At 46.9% G+C, this 12,670-nt stretch overlaps 1 protein-coding gene across 5 annotated transcripts in view; it reads right to left on the reverse strand.

Moving 5' to 3' along the window:
- INPP5B (inositol polyphosphate-5-phosphatase B) overlaps window positions 1-12,670 on the reverse strand; it is a 1,358,813-nt gene that overhangs the window by 1,107,117 nt on the left and 239,026 nt on the right. Inside the window, exon 1 of one of the 5 annotated variants that reach the window (XM_069622662.1) lies at window positions 8,442-8,563. The exons of the other annotated variants lie outside the window; for them this stretch is intronic. Within the exon in view, the coding sequence (XP_069478763.1) occupies window positions 8,442-8,562 (121 nt within the window). The 5' untranslated portion in view covers window position 8,563. Of the gene's footprint in view, window positions 1-8,441; window positions 8,564-12,670 lie in introns of those variants that run through there. 5 annotated transcript variants of the gene reach the window in all.

Below are 12,670 nucleotides of genomic sequence, written 5' to 3' on the forward strand. Positions count from 1 at the left end.
AAGGAGGCGGCGGGGGGAACGCATGCAATCCAAAAGTAATACGCAAGCAATGGAGGGTCTGCAACCTTTTGGACTAAAGTCAGCTGAGTCACTGGTGAGGAGTCGCAGAGTCATAGTCCAAAACATCTGCAGGTTGCAGACGCCAGAAGTAGAACGTTTTGGATGAATCGGCATGAGGAGATCCAGAAAAGGCTGTCCGTTAGGTCGCAGAAATAAGACAAAAAAAAGGAGTGAAGACTAGCACTTGCTGATCACTAAGACAAACGGAGGTGAACTAGGCAGGCAGAGAACTTCAGACACACAGAAAGGCTGTTAACGAGAGCAGTCCAGGAGTTGGGCCCAGATGAATATCAGTGGCAAAATGGCGGCCAGAAACTCAAGGAGCCACGGGCAGCGCCTTAATTGACTGTAGAGAGGGTTCGCACAGGACCTCACCGTCCAATCCAGCCAAAAAGGAACCATCTAGCCTCCAATTTAGGAGAAAAAAAATCCAGCAAGCAATGGAGAAATGTAGACACATTCTTATTGGGGGGTGCTACCTCGGCATACTCTTAAAGATAGGTAGGCATGCAGCAGCCTACTTCCTGTCTGTGCTGCAGAAAGGGGCAGAGCAAATGAATGTCTGGCCTGTCGAGACTAACGAGCTGGTATGCTTAGAATTTAAAAGGAGTGGTTTGGAATGTGGGAGGGGCGGGGGAATGTTTACGTGCACTATACATAGCTCCGCGCGGAAACGTGCAACTGACATACTCATTCAGCAGACTGCTGCATTTACTATTATCCGTGCATCAAAATACGCACAGTTGGACAACCTGTCAAATCGTGACAAGCTCAAGAACGGCTGGTGCGTAACAGTTTGTGCTGAACTACCGTCTCACCATTATAAAGACTATCATTAATAATAACAGTATCGAAAATCTAACAACCGTAGTTATCTCTTGCCACTAACTACAAATGATTGCTAAGATTGCGTGCAAGGTTTTTTTATCTTTTCCGCTTATAACCAGCGACTAGATTCTAAGCGCTGGATCGTGATTCAAACCTGTGTTGCGCGGCATTGTCTTGGTTCCAAGAAAAACGCGTTGCCCCTGAGCTATCCTTTCTCCCCTAAGGTGCACAGCCATTCCATCAGTGGGGCTAGGAAACATCAACAGAGTAAACCAGAAATCTGTTTGGTGCTCCTAACCATGCCCAAATAACTGCAATGGGCCCTTAAATTCGTAATGGTGGCTTAGGCACAAAGCCCCAATAAAGTAGACGCCGCAGTGAAACACACAAGCGCTATTGGACATGTTTTCGTGGAGTGCCTGCCTGCTCTTCTGAGGACTGGAGTCACTCGGAATTAAAATGCAGGCATGGACAATTGCCAGAGAAGCGCCTCAGATCAGATTTAAAACGGTTTTTTTTCTCCACACGATTATGTGTCCAAACGTGTGTCTCTGACTGGACTTTGTTTTATTATTTTATTGGTGTTTTGTAAAATGTACAGACACAAGCCAGTAGTTTCACAGCGCATAGGGAATGACTGGAGGGGAGGAAAGGAAGGATGTGCCAGAAACTCTCCCAGGAGGTTAAAGGTGTAACGCGAGTACAGTCAGTTGACCAATGGTTGTTGACACGGACACAACTTGCTAGTAAAGAAATCAGCATGAAAATATCTAGGGAAAGGGACAAGGGTTAGGAGCGACACATTTCAGAAACAGAGTGCAAAAACCTAAGGTCCGTCTGAGCAGATGGGCAAAGTGCAAGTATAGTAGGCACAGCCCCTTCTTGGCACTATGTGGTCATCGACTGGCGCTCGTCTGCAGATTAGAAGCGAAGAACTAGGAAAACAGGGCCCGGCACATTCAGAGAAGCAACTGAGGCAAGGATGTAAAGAGACTAGGTTGACCAACAGCAAGAGTTAGTTGACTAGGGCCTTTCGGAAAAGACATATGAAAGGGTGGTCCTTCAGCGCTCTTTACACTCCGAGGAAGTTCCCTTCTAGTCGTTGCAATATTTGGCTGCATTGTAAAGAAAGATGTAGTCCCCTGTCTGTTTCCTCGGTCTGGGTAACATGAGAAAGTCTCATTCTTGGACCTTAAGAGTGCTGTTTGGACGATATTAAGACAATAAGTCAGAAATGGAGTGAGGTCCTCCCTTGTACAGTCCATGATTAGTCAAACGTAGTATTCTGAGTGGTGTGTGGCATTCCACAGGCAACCAACACAAGGCAGAGAGACTCAGTGTACTGTGATAATAGGTCTTAAGGCCCACATGAAGGCTGGCGGTATGCTTCCGTACCAAGAGAAGATAATCCATTTGTAGTTTGTTCATGAGTATGTAAAAAAAATATTGAATTTAGAACATACGACCAATTTCACTAATTCTACTTTTTTTTAAAAAAAAATACATTTTTAGGTAAAGGCACATTTTTCTGAGCAAATGCATTTAGAAATGAACATTTTAACTACGTCGTCAAATCTAACAAGCTGAAATCTAGACCATAGTAAAGAATGTTACTGTACTGGCAGCAGTACCTCGTACTTGGATTTACATTTACGTTTTTTTTTGTTATTTTTATTTGTATCGCACAGCCAATGACCCGGAAGCATGATATGTCAAGTAAGAAGGCCAACATACAATGAAAACCGATATCCACGTGGACCAACAGAAATCATTAATAACAATTATGTGCACTTATCTAAATAAGTGAGTCTGGTGGGATGGAATTCCATGCTCTGGGAACTGCTGCATAAAAGGCACCTTTGCTTGCGATAGTGAGCTTAAATCTGGGCATCAGCAGCAGATTCATAACAGGTTTCCAAGCTATGGTTTCTGCAAGATATTGAGGATTAAGTCCATTAAGGCATTTAAAAGTAATTATCAGCAGTCGAAATTCAATTATTGCCTTTGTAGGAAGCTAGAGCAGCTTTTGTCTTGCCTCTGATATGTGATCCCATTTTTGTTAATCCCATCGCTGCCCTATCCCTACTGTTTTGGATCATTTGGAGCCTAGCACGGTCACCCTTAACGATCCCAACTAGAGAGACTGCTGCAATAATCGGTCTTGCAACCAACAATGGCCATAGCAACGGTCTCACATCTTTTAGTTGTGAGAAAGGGGCGTATCTGGGCTAACTGCGGATGACACAAGTGACACTTGTGCTTGCATGCCTACATTTTGGCTACAGATGGAGAGGCCATTCGACATGTAGTAAAGAAGCCATGTTTCAATACACCACCCTGTGACTAGCTCACAAGGAGTGGTACACACTGTCACAAACACAGCTCTAGCCTCCTTCAACCCGACGCCTCGCATCAAGTCATGGGCAAATTAGGACATGCCTCGCCGCTTATGCTCAAAACGCCAACATGGTTGCAGGAACACCTTAATACCTCCATCAAACTCCTTGTCAACACATCTGGCAATCCCAGAAGCAACCTCGCTATTCAATAATTTTCTGGGGGTAGCTATTCTGAAAATGTGTCTTAATGGAAGATAATTCAAACCTTGACCTTACTCAAGAATACACCTAACTCTTCTTTCTTCCTAGATCAATCAATTGGGAACTGAGAATAATAAAAAGCGAATAGTAAGTACAGTGCTTAGAAACAGTAGGAATTCGGCACGATACACTGGGTGAACACCTGGGGTGTTTACTGTTATGACACATTGGGCCTCATTACGACCCAGGTGGTAAGTTACCGCCTGGGCCGTGACTTTACCACCATGGCGTAAACTACGTTTACGCCATGGTGGTTGGAGGACTTACCGCCCCATTCCGACCTTGGCGGGGCGGTAAGTCCCCAATCCCCATTTACCCTTCCCCATTCCCATTTTTGCCCCATAGGGCATAATGGGAGTGGGGAAGGCGTTAATTACGCCACCGTAAATTACGGTGGCGTAATTAACTCCATGGTCCCTTAGCGCCATGGATTTTAACACCTGCTAAAAGCAGGTGTTAAAACCTCCATGGCGCTAAGGGACCTCGGAATCAGGCGGTAAGGGTCGGCGGTGTTTACGCCGCCGTAAACCCCTTACCGCCTGGGTCGTAATGAGGCCCATTGGGTCATTACGACCCAGGCGGTAAGTACGCCAACTTTACCACCATGGTGTAAACTACGTTTACACCATGGTGGATGGCGGATTTACCGCCCCATTCCAAGGTGAGTGGGGCGGTAAATCCCCATTTCCCATTTTACCCTTCCCCATTCCCATTTTTGGCCCATAGGGCATAATGGGAGTGGGGAAGGCGCTAAGGTGGCGTAATTAGCACCAAGGCGGTTTAGCCCCATGGATTTTAACGGTTGCTAAAAGCAGCCGTTAAAATCGGAATCAGGCGTTAAGGGTTAACGACGGCGTTAACCCTTAACGCCTGAGTTGTAATGAGGCCCATCGTAAGCTGCATGGGATGTGTTTGTGTTATGTATTTGATACAGGCACTGCCGGGGCTCCAAGGAGCACTGGAATGAAAGGGAACTTGCATCACGAGGTATCTCAAACCCAAAGTCCTGTACATAATAACAGCATGGGTGTGCGGGATTGGGTTAAAATAAGATTACAGAAACCAACGAAGTGGAGAGGGGTAAGAGGTTGGAATAAGTAAATGGGACAGTACAGAGCAGGCAGCATCGTTCCTTTTAAAGCAAGCGCATTACGTGCGTTTTAAAAAATGTGGTATTCGTGTGCTCCAAAAGTATAAATGTTCCTTTCAAAACAAAACTTTAGCTCTTCAATAATATGTTCGGTCCACTCCAAAAGTGAAAAAAGTACCCTGCCAGCATAAAATTCTTGGCAGATCTCTGTGTACAGTTGGTCCTTACATATTTACACTACATTATGCAAGGTTACAATTTGAGGCACAGGGACACAATGCAAGTTGCCCACAATCACAGTATTTGTTTGGACACGTTCTGTCCACTGGTTGGAAAGGTAACAAATTACCCTTCAAACCACACCTCCGCTACCACGGAGCGAAGACAATCTTCTGTCTAGACATTATTAGTGCTGCGCCTAATTATTCAAGACAAAAACTCGCTGTACAGCCCAACACAACAATGGTTAAGTATGGGTTAAAACAGGAAACAGCTGAATTCAAAGCGGAAGGTACCGTGCCCGACTTTTGTGCCCTAGTCAAACCACTCTGTGTCAAGCTGCATGCGATTCCTACAGGTGGCACAGAAATACAAAGGACCTGTTGAGCAGGTAGCACTAGGCAACCACAATGCTGAATTCATATTAATAATGGCTAGGCAAAGTCAATCAAATGAGGGAACATTCCGGGTTTATGAGTACCCCTATTGTCTCACTGAGGCGAGTGTCGGATGATGCCAAGTGCTCTTAACAAACTCCATCAAAGCAGAGATATTTCTGATTATTTCATAAGTGTCTTAATAAATGAAGCATATTACCAATCCCAGTGCCATCTGCTTAGAAACGTCAGATCGTTGCCAAGCATAGCAACTGGACTTGGTATATGGAGAAGGAACTACTAAACTGTGAGAAAACTATGAACAACCAGGGGCACCAGAACCATCTTAGCGATGGACGACTTCAGGGAGAGAACCAGAGAACAGCGTGATCAGGGTCTGACTGCTCAAAATTCCACTGGATTTTAGACCTACTGCCAACATAGAAGACCTGGTCCATATAATATGGGAGGCGCACAAGACAGAGAGGCCCCCTGTGCTTCTGGCTACGCTGGAGTACATTCTTCAGTGATGCATTTGCTTTCCCAGGGGCCCTGTTGCACAGTCGCAAAATAATGATAGGAATCGAGAAGATGGGATTTGCTAGTGAGCACAACTATTTGTCACATGAAATTTAGGAATTGGCGAGGTGATCTTGTGAGGACTCTATTTTTATTTTGTTGCAGACATAAGCTTTATTTGTGGGCATAAAACGTGTTCCCACACACGACTCCTTTGCATGTCACAGCAGGGAGCGGATTGGACTCCCTTTGCCTTTTCATTCTTTAGCATGACACCTAAACAATGTGAATTCATGTTAAAACATATTCTAAAATGAGCTCTACTTACATGAAAGATAAAACCCCCAAAGTCTTCTTTGGATCAATTCCTGCTGGAGATACTAAAGCGGCAAAACAGATGTCGAGAAATTATCACTCGCTTAAAGAAGGCCTCTTCGAAACGCGCTTCTGAAATCTTTTGTAAGCACAAATCGCGCTTATGTCTGCAACAATGCAAAATAGCCTCGTCACAAGCTCCCTTCTTGGTCAATTTCGTCAGCTAGTTGCACAAGTAAATCCCATCTATTTGCCTGGCTACACAACACCACTTTTAAAATGGTCATAGGAAAGTGCAAAGTGACCAAGCCACAGACCAGTGAAGCAGAGGTTTGGTTAAACCGTGTTTTTAATGTTTATACTTAAGAGGGTAGTGCTGGAATTGGGGCACATTTTCTGGGATCTGGCAAAAAAACGCATCGCCTGATTTCAGAACCCAGAAAATCCACAGTGCAGAGGGTGGCTTTCGAACCTTGCTTGTTAGAACCAAGGACGAGACACTTACCCATAGGACTATGTGAACAAGATGCCCGTGACATGGCTTAGGATCCGACACTTCACAAAATATTGAAATGTAGGTTTTTAAGGTTAAAATGCGTACAACCTTTAGACTTTGCAAGCACCATTATAGGAAAAACATGCCTCTTTTGGGTTATTTGCCAGATATTCATAATTAATCTTCTGAGAGACAAATGCTCATTTGCCTTGTACACTTTCTTCGATTGGGAAAGAAAATGTGAATGAAATTTGCGCATTTCACTTTGGCAACTGTTCACTTCTGGTGACGTCACTTGCCACTGCATATGTAAACAAGTCTTTTGTTCCCTGTAGTGTGTATATGTGTAAATGCATCAGTGCACGTGTGTCTATGTGGAGGTGCACAGGGGAATAGGAGAGTAGGGTGGGATAGGCTCAGGTGGTCCTGGGACAATGCCAATGTATTCGTGTATGGGCACCAGCATTAGGGAATTGGCTTAAAGTTGCAATGACTGTCTGTCGAAAGCATCATAAAAATGATTTATAGCAGCAGTGATGATGTAAATTGGCATCAATGTTAACAAAAAATTAGCGGGGGCAGGGAGAGGCCTTTTGAGAACAATCCCACCCTTCTGTTATGGGGATCGGCGAGGCCACTCGGGCCAGCCCCATTGGTGCTGGGGACAGCAGCAGCTGAGTTGGAGGCACAGCACCTACGATGGTTGCTGGGGATCACCCATCTTTTTGAGGGGCAGGGCAGACGCTGACAGGCTTATGCAGACCCTGGCCACCTTGTTGGCAAGAGGGCCCATCAGCAACCTAGCCTGCAGGCCTGCAATGAGACACAAAATCAGTCATTCCATTCTTGGAGTCTGCATCCGTTCTGAGGCAAGTGCATGCAGGCACTCCCTTTATTAGGTCGGGCCATGGCGCAGTCATGGCCCATCTTAAAAGTGCAATACACTTGGGAGGGTCCCACATAACACCTTCCTCCCCTCCGATCACTGCTGGTATACTACAGCAAATAATGACCATTTCCAGCACTGGGGGACAGCTGAACTACCCCAAATGCGAATTCCGCGCCAACCACAGCAACCCTTTCCAGTGAGTCAGGGGCCGAGGCAAACCCCCAAACCATGGAGTTTGCAACCAGGTCAGTGACCTCCATTTCAGAGAGCCACCAGCTCAGGCTCTCCCCAGCAAGTTAGCTCGTTGGGCTGTAATACTGAATTAAGTCTCAGCATCTGCTTTAACCATCCCCGCCAGAGAGAATGCAACTTCAAAGCATGAAACGTGGGAAAGTAGTGCCCCCACTATAGAACAATACTCAACCAGAAAGTCAGCACTAGGGCAAAGACAACAAAACACCACCCAGAGACACCCCACTGAGCAAGTAAAGAAAACCCAGCACTTTTGACAAAAAGCCCTACACCTGACCCTCAAGTGGGAGTCAGCAAAGGACTCAGAATTCTCCATCCACGCCAAACAACATGTCAACAATTTGAAACACTTGGGATAAGTGTATTTTATCAAGATGGTATTTGGGGTTTCAGCAAGTACCAATAACGCTGAACCGTTTGTTTGAAAAATATATTTTAAAAAAGTAGATGTTGATAGTCTTTAGTGGACAGCATCAGGGTCAACAACTTCCCCACTGTCAGAAAGTTCATAAGGTGGGCAGCAAACAACCTCCGCCTCCAACCACACACCCCAATGGGGAATCAGCACCAGGGCAGCAACCCAGACAATAGAATGTGCTCCCGGGGAGAGAGTCAGCACCCTGGCCAGATCCGCCCAACCATAAAGGCAGCCAGCAACCATAACAACAAACCCCTATCAGAGGAGTAGCAACTCTCTCCCCACGCACGCCCTGGCAGTGCCACAGCACCCCGGCCGGAATGCAGCCCCTCTCCGCTCCTGGGCTGCAGGAAAGGAAGCCCGCCCCCTGACACTCACCCGCATGCTGGCTGTTACCCGCCGCAGACATTCCTCCCTCGGTCGGGGCCAGCACCTGCCTCTGAGCCCGGGGAAGCCCTACACGGGCCCGCCCCAACACTGACAGCCGGGCCCGCCCCATGCCAACCGCTGCCATGGCGACCGAGAAACGGCCCAACCGCGCGGCACTTCCGCGAGGGGAGGAGGCACGCCTCTCACTTCAACGATACGCATGCGCTGCAAGCACCAAGGGGGGGGGCATAGCCTGGTGCGCGTAGAACGGAAGGGTTGCCTTCTTCCTAGGGTGCCCATCGGGCGTAATAGACACCACACCCTCATGCCCTTTCAAGGTTGCTAAACTCAACACGGCCACAGTCCCAGTAGCAAACGCTCAGAGGAAAGAAAGGGTGAAATGGTGAACGCAGTCCAACATGGCCACACTTAACCAACAGTATACCCAAATCCAAAATGGACTCTCTATAGGATACAGTCTAGTATGTCCGCACATGGGCACCAAGTGCAGCCTATTGCAATAAAGATAGGACAAAATAATAAACATCAGGATGTACTATATATCGGCAATTTTTCTAAAAGGGCGGCCATCTTGGTTGAGGTTGAACATACCATAACCACCTTACCGACTTTCCTCCCTTGACAATTACCATGATCTCTGTGTCCCTCTTCCTCGTGCCAGTACTTGGGAGGATCCAGCATACCTGCCTACTTCTTGAGTTGCCAAGTCAGGTGAAAAAGAGAATTTTGTTTTTGCGGGTAAGCGCTGCATTGATGCTTATTAATGGACAAGGGGATTGGCGGATGGGTGAACTGACTCTATTGCGGGTATCAACCGCCAAAAGGCAGAGAGTTGGCAGATATGTGGTCACCATCCTTCATGACAGGAACCATATCAAATCAATTGAGTGGTCCACCTTTCCCTCCAGGAGGTATAATAAATCACTCTACCCACAGTTAACAGTTAAAATGTTTCTGTCCCGTGGACTATGATCTATAACATCAGGACACAGACCCCACTAACCCAACCCCTCAATCTTCTGCATACTTAAACCACACAAAGCCACACAACCATCTCCCTCCCAGCAATCCGCACGCACTTTACCACACCGCATCAACAACCCATAAACATCACCTACAGCACTCAAGGTCTCGCCCGATCCCATACTAGCACCAAAGCCCAGCACTCGGTTTATACCAAGCTGAAGCTGCCAACAGCACATCACTTCACCCACTCTCCTGCTCCCCTCCTCCAGACTAACCATACTTGTCCTTCCTGTTTACAGATCCGCCAGAGCGCCTGTGGACCAATTCCGTTGGTGACGGTGCACTATATAAGTACCTTTAACATAACATCTCAGTACCTTCGAGGGGCAAATATGTACGACCCCTGCGAATATCATCCCTTGCACCTGCGCTAGGGATGTGGAAACCAGGCCCCTGCTTGGGTGAGGGAATTTGATAGAGTGAATCCAGAGCGTTATGTGGTTACTGAGGATGGGGTGGAACAATTTAATTGAGCAGAGTTTCATGTGTTTGCCACAAGATAGGGATGAGGCTAGAAGAGAAACTACTAGATTGCGTCCCATTCAGTATTTCTTTTTGAATGTTTTTTCGCTCTCCCGGTTGCCGCGCTTAGGATAAGGTGAGGGGACATTGCACGCAGGGGCTTGAGTTCAGCCATGACCACAGGACTTCATGCACCTCCTTTAGCATACATGCCAACATTCAGACGGACCTGGGAGGGAGATTTTGTCAGGGAAATCAGGAGATGTAAATTTCTTCATAGGAATACATTGGGGCTAGAATGATTACAGGCCTGAGAACGTGAAAAATAAACTACATTTTTCACTGAAAAGTCGGGAGTCTCCCGCCTAAATCGGGAGGGTTGGCATGTATGCTTTAGAGTTTCAGAGACGGTGGGTGAGACAACTCCCGATCGGAGAATATGCACAGCATCTGGGCGCATGTCAGGACGGCAAGGTAAGGAGTACCACTCTGACTCTAGGCTTGGGTTACCCGCCTGAAACATTAGTAGCAGGGGCGGGAAGTGGGCTAGTGTTCCCTGCTTGCGATGCAAATACTTACCGACTTTAGTCTGTGAAGCAACATTCAGGGCTGCTTCCGTTTGTTTCAAGATTCTGCTCTGGAAATACGCTGGCTTTGCACTTGGGTAATTAGGGTGTAGCAAGGCAGCTGTTTTCTTAAAAGGCATCAGGATTGTGCTGCAGTTGGCTTTCTTCGGGAGCAGTGCAGCATGCTTCATTTTGTAGCACACTTGCTGGTGGATGGTCAGTGATTTCTGCTGCTGAGGCCAGATTTTCTGTGTTTTGGACTTTGTTGGAGTCTTGCGTGGTTCTGCAATGAAGCATACCTCTAAGCGCACGCATATGGGGCAGACTTCCTCTGAGGAGTCTGACTCTAAGTATGCACCCATATTACCTCGGGAGGAAGTATACAAGGTTTAGGAGGAGAATTCCTGTCTCTAAGAAAAGGGAGCAGAAGATAGTACGACAGGCTTTGAAGGAGGCTCGTCAGCACAAGAGAAGAAAAAGGAGAGGGTGGATTTGTCTTCCTCACTGCGCTCTTCCCTTTTAGTCAGCATCATCATCCAGTGTCTCTGAAACCACTGCGGAGGAGGATGACCCCAGGGGGCAAGAACCCGGATAAAGAGGTGCTGGTGAGGGTGCTGTACTAGTGGCTGATGGAATGGGATTTTCCTCTCGGGAAATGCTGGCGACATCGGGAGACCCAATAGTTTGCCAATTCAAGAAGTCCCCCAAACTGGTGTTGCCGCTGATACTTTCTATAAAGAAAAAACGTGCTATCGGAATGGAGGGATCCTGAGCAGATTTCTCTAATATGCTTCATGGCCAAATTATAGCCGTTGAGAGGGGTGGAGGCATCGTTGTTTGACATTGTGGAGGTGGATTCAATATTGACCAGCATGGTGGGTAAGTCGGCCATGATGGCTGAGGAAGCAGAGAAGTGTAAACCAGTGGATTTAAAGGTGGATGCTGCATTAAAATAAATCGTATTGGGGGGTGGGTTGGGGTCGCATTTCACTATGACGGTGAGTACTTATGCTTCCTTTGCTGCCCAGATTATCTTGCGCGTTTTCATAAGCTGGACAAGGTAGGTACCAAGAGAGCCGATTGTGCTCCCATCCTGGAAGATATGAGCCTTCAAGTGAAATTGTTTTTAGACCTTATCTTTGATGGTGTTTGAGCTGCTTCTCTGGCTATGGTGGAAGTGGTTTCTGGCAGGCATCATCTACGTTTAGGTATGGCTTGAGAAGGTACTCAAACGGCAACTACCTTGAAGCTGCCATTTGAGGGTGCCTAGTTCTTTGGAGACGTGCTGAAGGACAAGGTGCATAGGGTCTTTAAGGCAGACAGCCATGCATATAAGCTCTGGCATTAGACCAAGCCATCCTATCGTTCGCAGAGGACTGTTTTTTGAAGACTTGGCAAGCCTCTCCCTTTATCTCAAACTAGACACAGATGGTGCAGCTGTTACAGATGGTGCGGATGTTACGGATGGTGCGGATGTTACGGATGGTGCGGATGTTACAGATGGTGTGGATGCTACGGACGGGGCGGATGTTGCGGATGGTACGGATGTTGCAGATGCAGGCAACACCTTTCCGCCTGGATGTTACCAAATAGCTGTATCTCCTATATATGCTATGTACCTTTATCCCCATATATATCTGTATCCCATATCCATCCTGTCACTTTACACATGTATGTCGCTATGTACATCCCCACTGTCGTGCTCATGTGCCTGGTCTCAGGCGTTACTACTGATAACCACCATATCACACCACTACGCTCACTCTCTTCTACACACCATCATTCAACTAGAACACAGATATACCCCTGATAATTCGGCCTAGCTGTTCACATACAAACATGACCCCATGATCACCTCATCACCCTAATAAAACACAGCTAGCTGAAGCACATCCCGGCTAGCATAGGCGTTCCTCAGGTCTAACGCAGCCAAAACCAGACTGAATACATCCAACTGATTTCCTCAGCACACCTATCGCTAAGAAGCAGCTATCATCTAACGACTTCACCAGCTGCACACATATCCGGTGCACCCACGCACCATACAACGCTCTCTCTCCCTTCTACTGTCTTGAACTGTGGTTCCCGAGGGCGTTCAGCCTACCAGCGCTTTGAGGTCATACCAATGATATATAAGGTGCTATATGAATGCCAAGTAACATA

This window comes from Ambystoma mexicanum, chromosome 11, assembly GCF_040938575.1.
Source record: "Ambystoma mexicanum isolate Mex_15411 chromosome 11, UKY_AmexF1_1, whole genome shotgun sequence".
NCBI lineage: Eukaryota > Metazoa > Chordata > Amphibia > Caudata > Ambystomatidae > Ambystoma > Ambystoma mexicanum.